The sequence below is a fragment of the Stomoxys calcitrans genome, chromosome 4 (genome assembly GCF_963082655.1).
Source record: "Stomoxys calcitrans chromosome 4, idStoCalc2.1, whole genome shotgun sequence".
Classification (NCBI taxonomy): domain Eukaryota; kingdom Metazoa; phylum Arthropoda; class Insecta; order Diptera; family Muscidae; genus Stomoxys; species Stomoxys calcitrans.
Window position 1 is genome coordinate 178,052,163 of NC_081555.1, and position 19,418 is coordinate 178,071,580.

Here is a 19,418-nt window from a genome sequence, read left to right on the forward strand (position 1 = left end):
TGGTTTTGATAAACTTTCAACTCGTCGCAAAATTGTTATATTTTGAATAAAGAAACTCGAGTTGTTCAATTTAATTACATTATTCAATGAGAGTTAAAACGAGAAGAAATATATAAATGATAAAATGACAATTCACTCTTAAGATGTTGATGAAACAACGAATAGTGGACAATAGAAAAGGAAGATAACAAAGTTCATTCAATTGGACCAACAAATTCCAACACAATTACTGCGCTTTCAAAACCCAAATGAGCTTAAATATGAAGAGTTGGTTTATCAAAGTACCAGAAAGGTAATGATCGCAGAGTATGTGGCAAGAAATCAATTACAGATATATTTTTACGTGCTCAGTTTATTAGAGGAATCAACGACATTGCGAATCGAAAACAGCTGCTATAAAAGAAAATAAACTTCCAGAACTCAACACCATCTCAACGCAGACCGTAATGTAAAATTAACGTAGAAGGCACTTATGGAGATACGTCGGCAAGGGAAGATATTTTCATCGTAACAGATCAAATTACTGCGATATATCGGTCTAAATAGTGTTAATTCTATTGACTCATTAGACATCATTGTTAATTCAACAATCGAACAATTTAGTGACTTCTTCTCGCCAGAGATTAGCTGTGTTGAACTATACAAAGTGTCACTTATATTGCGAGATGATGCCAAGTCCATATTTTATGAAGCCAGAATTCAAGAGGTATTGTTTCGTTATTGTGCAACACCACTCAACAACGACAAAAATAGGCCGAACAATAAGTGCATCGACAAATACGTATACAATTCGATGCAATGAAACCCGATGAACATTCAAAAACTAATTCAACAAATGGAGACAAATCTCGACAGCTATGTGTGGGTGATAGGGTATAAAGTTCACTTCACTGATTTTCTACAATAGTGAAACAACGTTTTGTGAAAACTTCTATTAGTGACCGAACTTAATATCTACATTGATTATATTGGCTACAACAACAACAATTCAGTCAATTCAGCTTATGGCGAAAAACTTATTTGGTGTTCTTTAAGAAATCTTAATGAAACTTGGACACTTAACTCGTGTGTTGGCACAAGTTGGTTCGAGGAGTAAAAGTGAATACTAGAACACAACAGAAAACTGCATTTCAAGCAAAAAACGACATTATCAATTTGTACACCTAATGTTATGAACTTTTTAACAATATTTTTTTTTTATTTCTTGTAAAATAATGTCAACTTCTGGGTTATCGAATCATTTCAGGTGTTGTACAAGGTGATACCATCGAGGAGGTCTACAGCAAAGTAAAGTCAATGGTTTGGTCACAATCTGGTCCAACCATATGGGTCCCTTCAAAGGAATCTCTATGACCAGCCGTTGCGACAACATGGACACTGCCACCTCGAGTACGTTGTCGACCTGTCTCGAGATCAACGACAATTACACAGCAACAACAACACAATAAAACACATTAGAAACAAGTGTTATATATATATATATATATTTAGGTATATATATATATGTATGTATATCCTCAATTCCGAAAACAATCCTATATTTGGCTTGAATCGTAAGCGGTCACATATAGACATACACATACAAACAAACCTGCATACATTTGCAAAATCTATTGCTAAAACTTGCAATGAGAAAGTCCCTCCTTCAACTCCCCTCTAACCACCACCCCCTTTTATTATCACTAACATTTAGTTTTGTCAGAATGTAATGAAGAAGAATAAGAAGAAAAAACCGTTATAAACGATTTAAATATTAGCGCGAACAAACAAAAAAAAAAAAAAACAAGAATGGTGAGCAAAAATAGAAGAGGAATATATCCAATGCATTGTAAAAATGCATTTGTTGTTATTTAGTAAAAAAAAGCAAAGCAAAACAAAAACAAAAAAATCATATATATACATATATAGAGAAGAAAAAGAAGTAAGCAACAAAGAAAAAGAAGGAAAACAAGAACTAAAATTTCATAAAGAAATGAAAACTCGAATACCATATTTAAATAACCACCAGAAGATGAAATAAATAAACAACAAGCGAAAAAGAAAGAATATTATGTTAAAGTCTATAAACAATAGGAAGAAAAGAAACTACACTAAAATTAACGATTACGAAGAAATGCAGTTCCCCCTATTGAGAACATCAATAGAATTCAACTTTTGTAATGTTATATACAAACAAAACAAGAATAACCTACATGCATACTACATACATATATACACACACACATACAAACATAGTACATACAAAACACACAAATTAGGTATTGTTAAATAGTAATATGAGTCTTTATCTAAATACCGTCAAACACTTTTTTTGTTCTTCGTGTTTATCTTCTATCCACTGCATTGGCTAAGCGCGCACAGAACAATTGTCACAAAAATTTATTATTATTTTTTTTTAATTTACTTCTTGTTGAAATTCCAAATAGATTCGAATAAATTTTTAATAAAACCAGCAAACTTTTGTAATTTTCAATTAACTTTTTAATACGAACACCACATTCGCTTAATTAAAAAAAAAAAAACAATAAAACCTTGAATCAAACTTTCGATTCAAATACGTTTTTTTACAAATGTTTTCAATTAAATTTTCAAACAAGTTAAAAAAATTAGCTTTATAAATAGAAATCATTAGAATATTTGATATTTTCGATTAAATATTTCTTTAAACCATTGGCTAAAAAAAGTTCTTTATACCCTACACCAGTGGTGCAAATCAATTGTGTTTGTGTACTCCTAAATATGCATCAATTTTTATTGAAGGTCAAGGGATTTCGTTTTGAAATTTTATTTATCAATTAACGAGTTAATTAAAAATCGCCACATGTCTAATTTTATTAAAAAGTTAATTGAAAAACTAAATTTTAATTGTAAATACATAGCAAAAGCCAAATTTTTAAATAATTTTTCTGTTAAAATTTTAAACTTAATCAAAAGCAGATAATGTTGTAGATAAAACAGTGGTATTCAGCTCTTTATGGTGAATTTAATGCAAATTTTGCCATTGAGTAAGCAGCGAATGAACATGTGCGTGTGTGAACGAACACGTATTCTTCTTAATGCTTGTTCCAAAATCACATTTAAGTTTTGTTAAAATCGCTTTATTATGGAGAACACGGAAAAAATATTAAACATCTTATGCATGGGAACTATCAATGTTGTTTTCTATCGCGCATATTATTGAGTATGCGAATATACTACCGCACAATTTCGTTACCTTTTTTAACTTTAGAAAGTTTATTCGTACATTCAAAGTTCATTCGTTCGTTGGTGTTTGTTTAACAACGGTTAAAAAAAAGTCAGAATACATGTGAATAGACATCAATACTAAGGCAAAAGTGTGAGCACCACTGATTGATTTTTTGATTGAATTGATTTTTTTATCTCTCTGTAGTTTAGCCACCAACAAAAGTTCTCCTTCAAGGGGCATAAGTAAAACCGAAACAATAACAACAACACTTCAAGCACCACCACACACTCACCTGACACCACAAACAAACCTTAATACAGTTTTCTCGAAAGGTATATTCTCCCTTCAATAAAGAACAAAACAAAACAAGACAAAAGAAAATAAAATAAATAACAACAAAACCCCGCCATAATCTTCGTGGTATAGACTCTAAGGATATTTTCAGTCGCATATACAGGAAAGAGCTCGAACTTGTTTTCGATTTGAGAAAAACAAAACAAAAATTGTTGTTTCTTGTTTTACCCAGGCTTCAAGTTGATTTTTTTTATTGTAATTTAGTTAATTTTTCTTTATAATTTATTAAAAAAAAATTTGTTCTTTAATATTTTCAAATGTAAATACAATGGCGAGATATTATGTTGCTGTAGAAATTGAAAATCGGCATTACTTTACAGTCTTATTATGACACATTTTTTAAATTCGTACTTCAAGTATTCAAATTGTTGACAAATTAGGGCTTTTTTCTTTGCTGTGCTACCGCTGAGAAGCTATTTTTCCTAACGTTTTAGAAGCTATTTTGTATTACACCGCTCTATAGACAGGAATTATGTAGATTCATTTTCTGGACTTATATACAAACACACACACACAAACAAATGTTTATTTATAAAATATTTTATAGTCCTAACGTTTATGAAACCAATACCCCCACCCAACAAATCCATCAACCCCAACGTTTCCCCCTCCATGCGCAACAACTTCATTTGGTTTCTTTTTGAATTTTAATTCTTAGAAATTAAAACAAAATAAAAAAAATCAAATAAAAACACAAAATAGGTGAAACTTTTTTTATAATTTAACTTAGCTAATTTTTCTATTAAAAATGAAAAGAAAAAACCCCCACACAAACTCATTCACATGCATATGTGCATTCATTCAATAACCACCCACATGTTCCCCTGACCATCCATCCTTGCCTCGCGCCATTTTTCTCTTTTTTTTTTGTTTTTAATAGAATAGCCACAAACACAACGACAATTATAACAAAAACTTAGAACTTTTTTTCATTTTGTATTTAATTTGCATACACTTTAGAAAGTATTGAGATAACACATAGGCAAGAACATACACTCGTACAAACACAATCACAGAAACTACTAAACACACTGAGCTTCTTAGTCTTTTTACTTTTTATCGTATGCAGAAGATGACGATGATTATGATGATGATGATGATGAGTAAGATTAAAGAAAAACAAATTCTACTTAAAACCCAACCTACCCAAATGTTGTATAAGTCCTTCAAAATACATACATTATACAAAACAAAATTTTTGTTTTAAAATAAATTGTGCTAAATTGTTGAAAAACTTTTAAAAAATAACACACACACACACACACATACACACAAATCAAATAAATAAACAAACACAGTACGAAAAAAGTTTGTATTATTATTATTTCTATTAATATTATTACTATTATTACTGTATTACCATTATTATATTATTTTAAAATACCGAAATTGTAATTAATTTCTGAGATCGTTTCACAAAATGTATAGTAATACATCTTCTATATATCTTCTATGTTTTATTTGTGTGGAAATAAATTTTTTTAATTTCTCTTCGATTGTACAAAATGAATCATGTTTTATTATTTATAGAGGTGATTATCAAGGAATCGTTAAAAATTATCGGTAGTATATGAGTGTCCGTGCGGAGTTTTCACGCTACTTCTTCCATCGGACGCCTCCCCAGACGGTGGATTGGGGAAAGCTCATCGGATATGATGGGTACCGCAGAGACAAAATATGGGGGGCGAACCAAGAAGTAAGCATAAGCAAGGGTGTCCCGCTTACATGGATACGAATATCACGATGGGTTCGTACAATATGGTCGGCATCGGATGACCCAAAGGAAATGACCAACGGTGGCGCTCGCTGATCTTCAGAAGATTAACCATTAAGAAAGCCCAGCCTAAAGGGTCGCTGGCAGTCCCAGCACTAAGTAGCGATGCGATGGCCCAATTCGCCATTCAACTAAAAATAACGATTACAGAAACATCAACAAGGAATAATGGACATGACAACCCCCCGATGACGACCTATGGATTCAGAAAACGGTTAATGATTGGTTAACGTGAATTACGATGGCCGAAATCCGGAACTATGGATCTTCAAGGCGGCTACCACTTCATTTTTTCAGGCAATGAAATCCACCGAATAAATGGAGTCGGTCTTTTACTCTCGCCGTAAGCAAAGCGAGCTCTTCTATCATACAATGCCATATCTCAAAGCATCATGACTAGAGATGTTTTTCTACCGGGTAAATACTCAACGCTTGGGTATTTATTGGGTAAATATCCAATAATAACCTTTCCTGGGTATTTATAATTTTGCAGATATCTTGGGTATAAAAACATTTTGCAAACAATTTTTGATGATTTCGTATTCTTTGTATAGTCATTTTTCATCCGATTTCGATGAAATTTTGCACAGTGAGTTCTGGTAGACCACTACCCATTTCTGTGAAGTGTGGTTCAGATCGAACTGTATTTGGATATAGCTGCCCTATAGTCCGACCGCCCCATCTCCAGATATAGGGTATTGAGATGATAAAATATCGATTTATTACTCGAATTCGATGAAATGGCACAGTTTGTTCTGTGGTCCAGATGGGACCATATTTGGATATAGCTGCCATATAGACCGATCTCCCGATATAAAGTAATAAGCCCATAGTGCATTGAGCCCATAAAAGGAGCATTTTTCATCCGATTTGGATGATCGAATTCGGGTAATTCATTGATATTTTATGGTCTCAATATCCTATATTTGGAGATCGGGCGGCCGGTCTTTAGGGCAGCTATATCTTAATATAGTCCGATGTGAAACACACTTCACAGAATGAGTTTACCAGAACTCACTGTCCCAAATTTCATCAAAATCTGATGAAAAATTAATTGCCTCAAGACTTTTGGTCTGGAGATCTGCTTTTAAAGCGGCTATATATAACTAAAATCCGATTTTATGAGATCAAAAGATCAGGTTTATATACAAAGAATATGAAATCATCAAAAAATTTTTGCAAAATGTTTTTATACACAAGATATCTGCAAAATTATAAATACCCAGCTTTTGGGTATAAATGGGTAAATAACCGGGTATTTACCCAATTTACCGGGTGAATACCATTTGGGTATTTACCCATCGCCCATCTCTAATAATGACGGCAAGATTAAATTCAAAACTACCCAAAATAGCTATTGTACAATGCTACGCGGCAACCGAACCCGATGACGACGAAATAAACGATCAATTCTATTCCCAACTCGACTCAGTGACGTGCTCACTACCAAAAGGAGATATTAAACTTGTTATTTGGGATTTCAATGTCAAGGTAGGCAATAACAACAATAATCTACAATCAATCATGAGAATGCAAGGCGATATAAGAGTTAACAATGGCATCAGATTGGTTGATTTATGTGAAATAAACCGGCTCTATGGCTCAGCTGACATCGATAGTGACCACATGCGCACTTCTGATTAAATTTTAAACATATAATAACAGACATAATTTACTAAAAACAAATCTGTTATCTTGTTGCTTCGTTGTTGCCGCAGAGCGACACCTCTTTGGGGAAAAGTTTATACATGGCAGAAATGTCGCCAGCATCAGGAGAGGATAACCACCGATTAAAATTTTTCTGATGTTCCTGCCAGGATTCGAATCCAAGCACTCAGCGTCATAAGCGGACATGCCAACCGCTGCGCTACGATGGCCTACGCTATCCCCACGCAATGGAGGAAGAGAAGCATGGTCACAATGCCAAAGAAGGGTGACCTCACTCAGTGTAAAAACTGGAGGGGGATTACATTGCTAAACTCAATAAAAAAAAGTGATGGCACTTCTTCTTCAGCGTGCACTTGACAGCATTTTGAGAAAGAAACAAGAAACGTTCTTGTGCCACATTAACTCACCGCGTATAATCATTGAGCTTAATACACACCTATAACTTTTATTCATCGACTTCGAGTGTGCTTTTGACATAGATTCGCGAAGTTCAATGTGGAGTACGCTGTTGAACAAGGTCATCCCTGAACAAATCGGGAATACTGAAGTTTTAGTCCATTTCAATGGAAAAGAGATCCCGCCTTTCGGAATCGATTAAGGAGTGAAGCAGGGTTGCGGATTATATATGCCTCCTTGCGCATCGTTTCGAGCTCATAAAGGCGAAACTGGAATGGTTGAATGACAATGCTGCCAAAGTAGACCTGAGGATTAACAAAGCAAAGACCAAATTGATGAGGATAGGAACATCATCTGGAAACCGCAAGGACTGTGACAGTTTACTCCAACTGTAAATAAAGGGGGTTATACCAAGATATATTCATTTACAGGTAGTGGCAGTTGCTCAACAACAAAATATTGAATGCACTATCTGTCAAAATTAGTGATTAGTGCAACTCTGATTTTATGTATGTTATGTTAATATACAGCGTCCCATAAAACAAAAATTTTTTGTTTTTACACGCATTCCCTCCATTTTATCCTTTTGCTGACGATAAATGCGAAATATTGTGGTGATCGGTTAAAGATAACCCGTGCCGCCACGGCGTCCAAAGTTGGATGCAGTGCCTTTTAAGGAATCCAGTTGAATATTTTAGGTCCTAGCATGAAATTGGTAAACTAAGTTCACACTTATATTCAATTTATTACAAAAGTTCAAACTTTACCCTACCCTTTATCCCAAGATACATTCATTTCCAGGTAGCGGCAGTTGCCCAACAACAAAATATTGAGTACACTATCTGTCAAAATCAGTGATTAGTACATCTCTGATTTTGAGTATGTTACTAGTTCACGCAATTTTTCGTTGCTTGTGTATGGTTCTTACCTATAATACACTCACACACAACCAGAACTCGTTAACAGATAGTATATTTCGCGATTAAAAATTGTACTCAGCTGTTAACGGTACACAACCTGGTAATTATGTCATGCTTTATCCTTTACTTTACCATAATAGGTCTGTTCGAGTACTTTTCCAGTAAAAATTTGCAGGAGAGTAAGAACAGCTTTAACTCTCTTTTGCTATTTAGTTGAATTAAACAGCTGGTTTTCATAAAACTTAAAATTTTTGAGTACCCAAACACTATTAATAATTATTGGTCGATTATGGATTGCAACCAGGATTACCGTTGGAAAAGTCGCACAAAAAGTCGATTATTTGTGACTTTAAAAAACCTAACCAAAGTGATGAAATGTACAAATTGGATTAATAGGTTCTCCAGGAACGTAATTAGACCAAATTCGACCCATGGTAGAATGGATAGAGGATAGGAGTTGGTCATACCATCGCGGTGTAATCAATGCAACGATACGAAACCTGGAAGGAACGGAAGAGATTTCCTACCGGATACTTGAGACGACACTTGAGGTCGAGTGCGAGGCACAGCTGCCAGAGGCACAGTCTTGGATTGACGCAACTGAAAGATCATGCCACACAGATTGATCAAACATAGAGGACAGAGTGGGTGAGGGGAATGCGTGAGGTGGTGTGGTGTTAATGCAAGGACGTCGAGTGTGAACATCTTTACGGACAGTAAATTGGTCATCAGAGCAATAATAACCAAATGGATAAGGTCACGAACAGTCTTGGAGTGAAGAATGAGATTAACGCCTTCTCTGAGGATAGCACGATCCGCATCATTTGGGTGCCGGGCCATAGCGAAATAAGATATAATGAAAGAGCAGACGAAGACGAGGTTATTACTGAAAGGAAGTATTGGGTTGCCCAAAAAGTAATTGCGGATTTTTTAAAAGAAAGTAAATGCATTTTTAATAAAACTTTGAATGAACTTTAATCAAATATACTTTTTTTACACTTTTTTTCTAAAGCAAGCTAAAAGTAACAGCTGATAACTGACAGAAGAAAGAATGCAATTACAGAATCACAAGCTGTGAAGAAATTTGTCAACGCCGACTATATGAAAAATCCGCAATTACTTTTTGGGCAACCCAATAATAAGAAGGTCAGTTTAGCTTTCGGTGTCCCGTTAACTTTTTTTTTTTTTTTTGGACTTTAATTGAAATGGCAGAGTACGACTCTATATGCCAGGTTGTACTTCCGAAGTTGGTGTCCCCACCAACTGTATATACAAACACGTGTAATAAAATTACAGAATTAAAAACAATGTACAGTTATAACTGTACTGAGTATAACGATGACTATGCACCGAATCCCGAAGCGTCCACTTCAGACGAATTCTAAATGCAAAGTGTCCCGTTAACTTATGCAAAATCGGTGCGGCAAGTGATAGCATATGTAGGGCATGCGCAGGAGATGATAAGACGTTACCCGGCTTTCGCGGCCAACAGACATCGGCACTTAGGTGGGGCCACAATACCAGACATGAACTAACTTAGGGGCGTGGTATGGAAAACAATTAGGGATTTTGTTAGTAGCGCGGAAATCTTGACTTACATTTTTTTCGAGGTTACTTTTTATTACTTAGAACGCACAACAAGCCGATTACTGACTTAGATGGTGTATTCTAAACTTACATTGATCCTGAACGTTTAATCATTGAATAAATATGTAGCGTTCTTCCTCTTTGTACAATTATAGAAGGTAGGGTCACTTGCCCAACAACAATGAAATCTACGATACAACCCCGTGGAGATTGGAGTGAAAATTCCCATTCTTCCCTCAAACTTCTGTACACTGACAAATTGGCATACAAGTTTTTATTCGCATTGTCACGTGCAGCAGCCAAAAAAAATTAAACGATTTGTGATAACAAACGTGTAAATTATAAATTAAAACATTAAAAATGCGGAAAAATAAACAAAATGTTGAAAAAACTTTAAAATCTCTACAAGCCATTTGACATAAAAGAGTGTTTAGGGATACAATTCTGAAAATGCAATATTTCATCAGCTGACCGTATCTTCTTTTTAAAGATTTTAAGAATTTTACAAGATGTACAAACTCAAGATATATTCATTTACAGGTAGTAGCAGTTGTCCAACAACAAAATATTGAGTGCACTATCTATCAAAAGCAGTGATTTGTGCAACTCTGACTTTGTGTATTTTACTAGTTCGCGTCATCTTTCGTTGTTTGTGTGTGTTATAGTTCTTAACTATAATACACACACACACAACCAAAACTCGTTCACAGATAGTGCACTTCGCGAGAAAAAATTGTACTCAGCTGTTTACGGTACACTACCTGGTAATTATGTCATCCACAAACTACTTGGTTTTCTTTTCTAATAAACCCACAATATAGATTCAAACATCTGCCATTTTTACTAGCGGTACGATGTTTACATTTTGCAATTTTTCCATTAAATAAAAAATAGACCTTTAAATTTGCCATAAATGGTGCTATGTATATTTTACAAACCTTTTCAACACAATTGTACGTAATTTCATAATAGTTTGCAAAATAATTTTCTATTTACAAAGGAACACAAAGAGGAATTGATAATAATGCTGCATTCCACATGTCAACTTGCATGAATCTAAACTGTACCACTTTTACGATATTATGAAGACTAAGCAGATTGTATATCTTGTAAAATTTCTAAAATCTTTGCTTCTTTTGTGAACACTGACCCTTACCGAACAGTGTCATAATAATCGGCCATAATAGACTGGAATAAGGCAAGTCGCTAAGTAAGCATTTAACACCATACAAAATAAGCCAGAAAATCTGTTTAAAATTTAAACCACATGCAGCAGAGTGATACCTCTTGAAGAGTGAGAGAAATGTAGAGAGAGAGAGACAAAGATGGAGAAAGAGAGAAGATTAAGCTGTTGCTCTAGCCCATTTTCCATACTAGGTATAATCCGCCAGTGAGAATAAAACGCAATGGAATTGCCAATTATAATTTAAAATTTATTGTATAAATGATATTTTAATTGGTGTTGGTTATATATGTATGTGTGTATAATAGTTTACTGTTTCTGTTGTTGTTCCACAGTGGTTGTTGCTACAGTCTATAAGTGTTCAATGTTTCTTCAATAACTATAGTTAACATGGGAGGATGCACTTAAACTTAACTTAAAAAGGAAAATACGTCCAAATACATGAAAATTAATGATGATAATACTTGATTATGTTATTTCACACAAAACTTAAAAAAAATATATATATTTATATATCTAATGTACATAAACAAACGAATGATTTAAAATAATATAAGTATCCAAGATGCTATTAGGGTAGTACTACGGGGCCTTAGTAAAATCAGTACATTATGGCAAAACTACGGGGTATATGTATATGGTGAAATGAGGTTTTTTATAGCTTAAAATTAAAGTTAATCTTTTTCTTGGCTTTGTAATAAGGCCGAAATCTCTTGAAACTTGTGCATGTAATCAACACTACTCTCACTTATAACAGACATACTCGAAGAGGGATCCTAAAAGGAAAAGAGAAGAAGATTTCTTTAAAAAATTCAACAAAACAATGCTGCATTTGATGTACCAATATATCGCGACCAGCATTAATGTCGTCCAAATGACCCAAGAGACTAGTCAGGGAGAAATCATTTATATTTTCCTCAAGCCACCTAGAGTTGGAAGTTGAATCTCTTATCAGATGCATGGGGGTGAGGCTATTAAGGAAACTTGTGTCTGTGAAGAAAAATGATAAAAGATAAAAAATACCGAGTTTGCAAAAAAACTTAGTATTTCTCTGCCTACTTGAACATTCATCAAACGCACTGTCTACAGATTGCACAGATGATGGACCATCAGTTCTATCTTCTATTTCTTCGGCAACGAGTTGCTTCTCTTGATGTGATGTTTGACATTCGGGAGGAGCCTCAAATACTCGTTGACTTTCGATATCCAATGAATTGAGAAATGTGCTCAATTCCTGACTATCACTGGGGTTATCAATGTTTGAAATTGCGGTGGGCGATGTGGGGCCAACAGCGGTGGAAGTGGTTTTATCTGTTGTTGAGTTCCAAGGCACTTGACTAGAATTTTTGCATGTAGATGTTGAAGACGCCGTCATGATGGGAGTACTGTTATTATTCGCAATGCCAATGCTAGAGTTGGCAAATCCATTGCTCGGTAACAAGAGCCTTTGTACCAATATTTGACGAGACATTTTTTGCCTTGTAAGCTAGAATAGAAATTATTTTTGTTTTTTTTTCTCCATATTTCTAATAACAACAATAATAATAAAGTTCCATACCGTTGTTAACTGCTTGACTGGGTCTATGGTGGTTCTGCGTACGGGAATCATTGGTTGTCTAAATATACCACTATTGGTATCGCTAGTTTTAGCTCCAATGCCACAAGGGCCATACACCGATTTATTGGCTACAAAGGTGCGTGCAGCAAAGTCTCTTTCAAACTGAAAACCAAAATGCCAAGAAGTTAAGTAGAAGTTTTTTTGTAGGGTTAGACATAAAATTTAACTTACCTTAGACTTTGCTGCATTATTTCTATCACAATTACATGGCCGTTTTCTCATGCGTTCGCTTAAATTCGCAATGAAGAGCAGATGTTTTAGTTTGTTACTTAAGACCGCTGACTCTTCGACCATACACAGGCTATTGTTGGGACTCGGTTGAGATTCCATATTCGAAGGCTTTTCCGGCGACCAATAATAATCCAATTCCAGTTTAGAATCATGGCCAAGAACTACATAAAGGTCGCCTATGGTTATATCACCAGCTCTTGAAGCGGTCCAGCCACTTCGTATGCGTTGTATGATATCATCATTTAGCAGGGGTTTAAATACTGAACGAGTGCTTTTTGCATTAACGTTTCGTGACGATTTGGCACGCACTGAAGACACAGGTGGTATGGTCGAGGATACTTCGGCGGCTGTAGCGGATGATTGGGTGGGTATGGGATCTTCCTTTGTAACATTCAGTTCTGGTGTTGTATCGGACAGAAGTTCATGAATTTCATCGCTTAGTTCGTCGCTACTAATTTCATGCCTAGCACATGTTACGGATTCTGTATCCATGATAGAAGTTGTTGCGGGTGTTTCTTCGATTGTGTTTAGTGATGACTCATTTGCATTATCAGCGTTTTTCGCGCGTTTATTTTGCTCTGGAGATTTCTTTTCAGAACCACTTTCGGTGCGCAAGCGTTTATTGGTGGGCGCGGAAGGGGCATTGGAAGATTGTGAAGAAGCAGCTGTCGCCGGTATGCTCGCATTGGTATGACGTTCGGTATTGAGCATTTCCCCTTTGACCGCAATACCCATGCGCTCCTCGTAAGCTGTTAAACATATATTAACACTACTGAGATATTCTGTTATACTAAGCAATGGCCGGTGTATGGTTACGCCTGGTTTTGGCAGAAAACATATTTCTGGATCCTGAACCTGACTGTCGACCAAATTTGTGGAATTGTGATTTTGCGTCTCACTTGGGTTTAGTAGTTTTGCCTCTTCTGAGATTCGAACTTCCATGCTCCGCCATTTGTGTTGAAACATACTGATAAAGTTGACCAATTTCTTGTGCAGCGGCACTGTGGTGCGGCATCTTGGATTCTGGGCAATTGTTTGAACTCGACCAAAGGCCTCCATATTGGCAGGACTTATAATGACTTCGATTTTCGAAGGTAATCGTATGTCCTCCAGAGAATCTACAAAGGGACACATAAGGTAAATTTGGAAAATTAACAAGCGGTATTTCAATCCAGACTTACCATCCAATTGATTGAGTCGTCGCAAAGCTTTACATGAAGGTGTTTTGATGCGTATATTCTTACCCTTGCAACGCACAGTAACATGGCCATGATAAACGAGGTTTTTTAGTTTCATGAAATGTTTGTCTGTAACAAACTGTAGCTTTCGTCTCATCTCTCCATAGTTTATGAGGGCGTACAATTCCTGCGCTGGTTTACGAACCTCTGCAAAAGGGAGAAAATGTGTAAAGTTTATTATGCGTGTGTGGAGTGGGCTTCAAACTTATTGAAAAGTAATAAAAGAAGTTAAATTTTCTACGCTTATGGTCCTTATATTTATTTCGAAACTCATTAGAGTTGTGAGTTATTAATTATTCAAGTAACATTAAGGACTGCCTGATTATTTCTATGATATTATATGCGGACTTGGAGAAAAATATATAAAATCAATGTCTTAAAAGTTCCTTTACCCCAACATCGATTGTGGTATAGAAGGCCAGTCAGATCGACCACGAACTAAAAATTTATTTGAAACGGGTATTATAGTTTTATGTAAGTTTGCCATTGTTCGTTGGTAGTAAACTCGTCGCAAAGAGGATACAAGACAATTTGATGCGCAATAAGTCCTTTTATTCAACACAATAAGCAGCACATATGTATGTGCTTGCTTACAAAATGCGCAGAATATTTTCTACCTAGGTTTATGTTAACTGTTGATATTAATGAGTACGTTTTTGTCAAACTATTAAACTCTAACAAATTTACCTTCTGAGAATCTCACATATTTGCAAATCTTGTGATAGGTTTGATAGTAATGCTGCCGCACTTGATCCTTGGATTTGAAAGAGACATCTACGGCGGGACTGCGGCGCTTCAATTTGGAGTTAATAAAATTTCCAATAGCTTCAAAGTCCTTGCCAAACTCATTTAAAGCATCGAAGAAATGATTTCTCTCCACATTTGACCAAGTGGGCCTATTTGCCCTTACTTGCGATGGTGTTTTCTGTGATGTGGAACGTTCATCTTTGCGAACACTTTCGGGTGGTGGTGGGGTTGTGGGGCGGGTCTGTTGATCTTGTCGCATTTTCTGTATGACACGGGCACTTGTTCGTGTTCCATGGCAATTGTATGTGGTAACGGAGCCCAACAATTCCTCTGTATCAGAGGGGAACTAGTATTTGCAATGTAGGGAGAAAAGGGCAGAGAAGATGCTCATAGAATTTTATTTAATTACATTCATAGAAAAAATATGTATCAAACTTACCTCCGCAATATGAAGTTTCCCTTCCCCTTTTTTCTCATTGATATCTTTGCCACGCGTCGCAGCCAATGTCTTCGTCTGGGAAGCGGTGGCGTTGGCTGTGGCGACGACAGCATCGTTCGTCTCCGTTGTCGAAAGAGATTTTTCCTTTTTTGCCGCAGCTACTACGTCATCTCGGTTACAAGAAGGGGCGACTGCGACTGTAGGTTGTATTGTCTTCTCTGCCAATTGACCTTTATCCATTTAATTTCCAATCTCTTCCAATTTTACATGTACGTTTCAATTTTCCTAAGCGCCAATTGGGATGCCTTTTCGCCAGAGATAAACGGCGACAGCAGCCTTGTTCTATTTAAAGCAGAAGGTCTGCGTGATTTTGGGTTTACGAGACGAGGCCTCCTCCTCCAAATAAATTCGAAATGAAACCAAGATGGCTGGCTGTCGTAGTCTTTACTATATTTTCACCAACATTTTCCCATGGATTTTCACATATTCTCGTCGCCAGCAAACACAAGCGGAAATCTTTACAATTTCGATGTTTTTTTTTCAGCAACTGGTGTTTAAAAACTGGCAAATGTTTTTAATGATTTTAATGTTTTTATTTTATTGTCCTGATGTGTCTGTCCGCCCATCAATTACTATTTGTCGATTGCGTTTGCCAAAATGTCGATAAGCTTACACATTCGCTTATCGGTTATCGAAGCGATTTATTGGTTATCAAAATCGATCAGCTGATATTTAGTTTTTTTTAAAACTCAACCGAAATTTGAAATTGGAAACCAAAATGAAATTGTTTGCCTATTCCTGTAACTTTTATTAAAATATCAGCAGTTACACACAAGAGAATGCATGTTTAAATAACGAGACACACAATTGAATTTTAAATTTCTAGTAGACTCGTGTAGACATATATCGCGAAATGGCACATTTTATCCCAAACAGGGGCACTAATTGGATCTAAATACGATTTAGTCAGCGATTGCTTTCCTCATCCTTGTGTGATAAATCATCAAGGGGTGCATTATTTACCCTTATGGTTGGTACTATATTCGGTTTTGGCGGTGAAACTCCATATAAAAAAAATTAGCAGAATATATTGATGAAGTTATTGTTTTCGCTATAACTTGTTTTTTCATCTGGGGAAAATTTGCATTTCACGACGCCCTAAAATAGCACAACCACAGTCGCTGCGCAACAAGTCGTTTTCTTACGTAAAATAAACGCGAACGCCGAACTTCTAATTGTAACTAAGTGCTTACTCGGGGTGGAAAAAATTAAGTATTTGTGAATGCAAGAATAAGAAAGAATTTGTAAATAAATACCAGTAAAAATAAATCTAAAAAAATAAAAAATGTTTCTTTCATAGCAAGCTATTGCAATAAATCTGTACAAAGTTATAACCATTGTAAAAATAGTGTTGCGCTTTTGGTCTTGCTATTACAACAACTTTATTTTGATACAAGTGCATGGTGAAACAATTAAAGGTGGTTTCATTTGTACAATAACCACAAATCATATGGTGCAATCCACCATCTTGTCATCAAGCTGATCAACGTTTTGCCAACACACGCAAAGAAATTTGTGTGCGTGTGTGTATACATGTGCGTAAATGAGCAGAAAATATGCGAGAAAGAAGATAACAACAAGGAGAATGCAAACAAAAATCTGTCATCTGAATACCGTTAAACCTAGCCGGTTGTTAGCAGCTGTTCGCGTGAGACCACTTTTTTAAGTCCGTCTTGATACAAGTGGAAGATGCTGACAAATGCTTGTGGAAAGTTGTGCTTATTTAGCTTATACCAATAAAAAAAAAATCTAATTATATTTACAAATAAAAGCTGCATTCGTTTCATTTTAACAGTATTTTTTTAATTATTTATTCATTTGGAAGGGGTGGATTTTGGTTGAAATTACAACAACATATATGAATTTGAGATTTGCACACTCACATTTGCGTGTACACAAGCACATAAGCAGCTGATAAATTGATTGGTGGCCTATTAATTTTTATATATAAATGGCAACATTTGGGCCAAAGAAACCCAAAAAATCAAATGTAGTAGCCTTATCAAACTACCGAAAGAACGATTTAGCGAAATGTTTCCCCCAAAAAACATAGTACCAGCCTTTAAGCGGATTTTCTCACTTAGTTTGTATGCAGAAAAAAGGTATCTCCGATTAACTAAACGCCTAAGCTTATCGCCTTTTATTGTTGTGTTGTTGTTGTAGCAGTGTGTTTTACACCGAGACGGCAGCCCTTGCCGATGGAGGATTCCATCGGGTCAATCCGGTACGTACAACCGGCTGCCATGGGATTCGCCTTTTATTAAAAGAAATGGTGTAATCATTCAATTTGAATGACAAAACTAAAAGAGGAAGAACGCAACATATTTATTCAATGATTAAACGTTCTGAAATGGCAAAAATTGAATAAAAATACTAGCCTGTTTGTGGAGGATGTTTGCTTGGCCGAACGAACGTTTGCGTTGTTCGGCCATGTTTGCGCTGCATGGCCGTAAACAGGCTATACATCTATGAACTCCGAGAAACATTTATTTAAAATTAAAATTTTTTGTTTTGTTTATATTATTTCGCATGTCTGTTAGTGTTGCCAACGTTAAAATACAAAGCATTTAGCGGTAAAGCCGCTATTACACGGCATATAGTTGTCTTATTACATGCCACTTTTGTATTCACATGAAATTTAAAATGTTTGTCAAAATTTTCAATTTACAATATTATAAATCATATTTGCTATCACACCTGTATGTTATTTTCGTATGATATAACCAAAAAATTTTAGCAAATTTGAATGTTTTTTATGCGTAAAAATTGTTAAAGTTGTGAGAAAAGTGGTTAAATTATAAATTTGGGAGAACAATATAATTTTGGGTTGCTTTCATTCGATTGACAATAAAAACAACTGATGTCTACATGTTTTTGTCAGAAGGAATAGAGAGCGCCTCAAACCAAAAAATTTCAGGTGCTAGTTTTAAAAGTGATTTTCTTATGCCAGTTTCATTTGTATCACACGACATGACATCTTTTCATGTGCTAAATTTGATATGCCATAAGACACCTAAATACCGTGTAACAGAGCCTTAAAATCATTTTATTTATGCATAAGCTATCGAATGCTCTAGACTCGTAAATAAAACAACCCATTTCTCATGTTTTGATATACAGGGTGCGCCAGCGAAACTTATTAAGACACTATTACACGGTATGCAGATATCTTATGACATGTCGTGTGATACAAGAGAAACTAACATATGAAAATCACTTTTCAATATGCAAATGCAAATTGCCCATGAACATTCCATTAAGGAACAGGGGCAAAATTCTCACATATCGATGAGTGCATTCCGATTCAAGCTCAATGATAGGTTAGATTTGGTTGAAAAGAGGGTGCAGATATTAATCCGCCCCATGCCACTATGAACCTACCAGTATCTGCTTGTTGTGCGCTCTAAAAACTATTAATTAACCTCTAAAAAAAAGTTAAAATACCGTGCTTCTTAATTGTCCTTAATTGTTTTCAATACCACTCCCCTAGTTGTATTATGTTTGGTATTGTGTCTCCACCTTAGACGCGAAAACCGGGCAATGACAAAGGAAATGGTTCAACGTCTCATCATCTTCCCCGCATGCCCTACACATGCTATCACTTGCCGCACCGATTTTATATAAGTGAGCTCGTAGTCCTATATGCTCAATGATAAGGGGCCTCCTTTTATAGCCGAGTCCGAACGGCGTGGAGCAGTGCGTCACCTCTATGTGGAGAAGTTTTTACATGGCTGCCATACCACAGTACAGTACCTCACAAATGTCGTCTGCATTAGGAGGGAATAACCACCGCTGAAAATTTTTGTGATGTTCTCTCCAGGATTTGAACACAGGCATTCAGCGTAAAAGGCGAACATGCTAACCTCTGCTCTACGGTGGCCTCCATTTTTTATATAACTTTTCAATATAGCACATCATGACGAAACAATGAAAGGTGGTCTCATTTGTACAACAACCACAAATCACGTTTTGCCAACACACACAAAGAAATGTGTGAGCGTGTGTGTGCGTACATG

The 19,418-nt window shown here is 35.7% G+C and overlaps 2 protein-coding genes across 16 annotated transcripts in view; one reads left to right on the forward strand and one right to left on the reverse strand.

Moving 5' to 3' along the window:
• Positions 1 to 3,157, forward strand: part of LOC106088495 (disks large 1 tumor suppressor protein) — a 94,064-nt gene extending 90,907 nt beyond the window's left edge. For all 15 annotated transcript variants that reach the window (XM_013254044.2, XM_013254024.2, XM_013254027.2 and 12 more), the window contains one exon: positions 1,247 to 3,157. In XM_013254044.2, the coding sequence (XP_013109498.1) occupies positions 1,247 to 1,353 (107 nt within the window). In that variant the 3' untranslated portion in view covers positions 1,354 to 3,157. The remainder of the gene's footprint in view (positions 1 to 1,246) is intronic.
• Positions 3,158 to 11,298: 8,141 nt separating this feature from the next.
• Positions 11,299 to 16,084, reverse strand: LOC106088509 (protein cramped). Its single transcript, XM_013254070.2, has 8 exons — positions 15,343 to 16,084; positions 14,844 to 15,249; positions 14,100 to 14,303; positions 12,859 to 14,036; positions 12,628 to 12,789; positions 12,129 to 12,555; positions 11,911 to 12,059; positions 11,299 to 11,845 (listed from the first exon to the last, which is right to left on the reverse strand). The coding sequence occupies exons 1-8, from the start codon at positions 15,580 to 15,582 to the stop codon at positions 11,744 to 11,746; spliced, it is 2,868 nt and encodes a 955-aa protein (XP_013109524.2). The 5' UTR covers positions 15,583 to 16,084; the 3' UTR covers positions 11,299 to 11,743.
• Positions 16,085 to 19,418: the final 3,334 nt, after the last annotated feature.

Bases quoted from the DNA above. Each gene is read 5' to 3' on its own strand.
- LOC106088509 (XM_013254070.2), bottom strand. From the start codon at position 15,582: ATGGATAAAGGTCAATTGGCAGAGAAGACAATACAACCTACAGTCGCA. The intron at 14,304-14,843 runs GTAAATTTGTTA...TCCCTTTTGCAG, and splicing joins ATATGTGAGATTCTCAGAAG to AGGTTCGTAAACCAGCGCAG. The intron at 12,060-12,128 runs GTAGGCAGAGAA...TTTTCTTCACAG, and splicing joins TGCGTTTGATGAATGTTCAA to ACACAAGTTTCCTTAATAGC.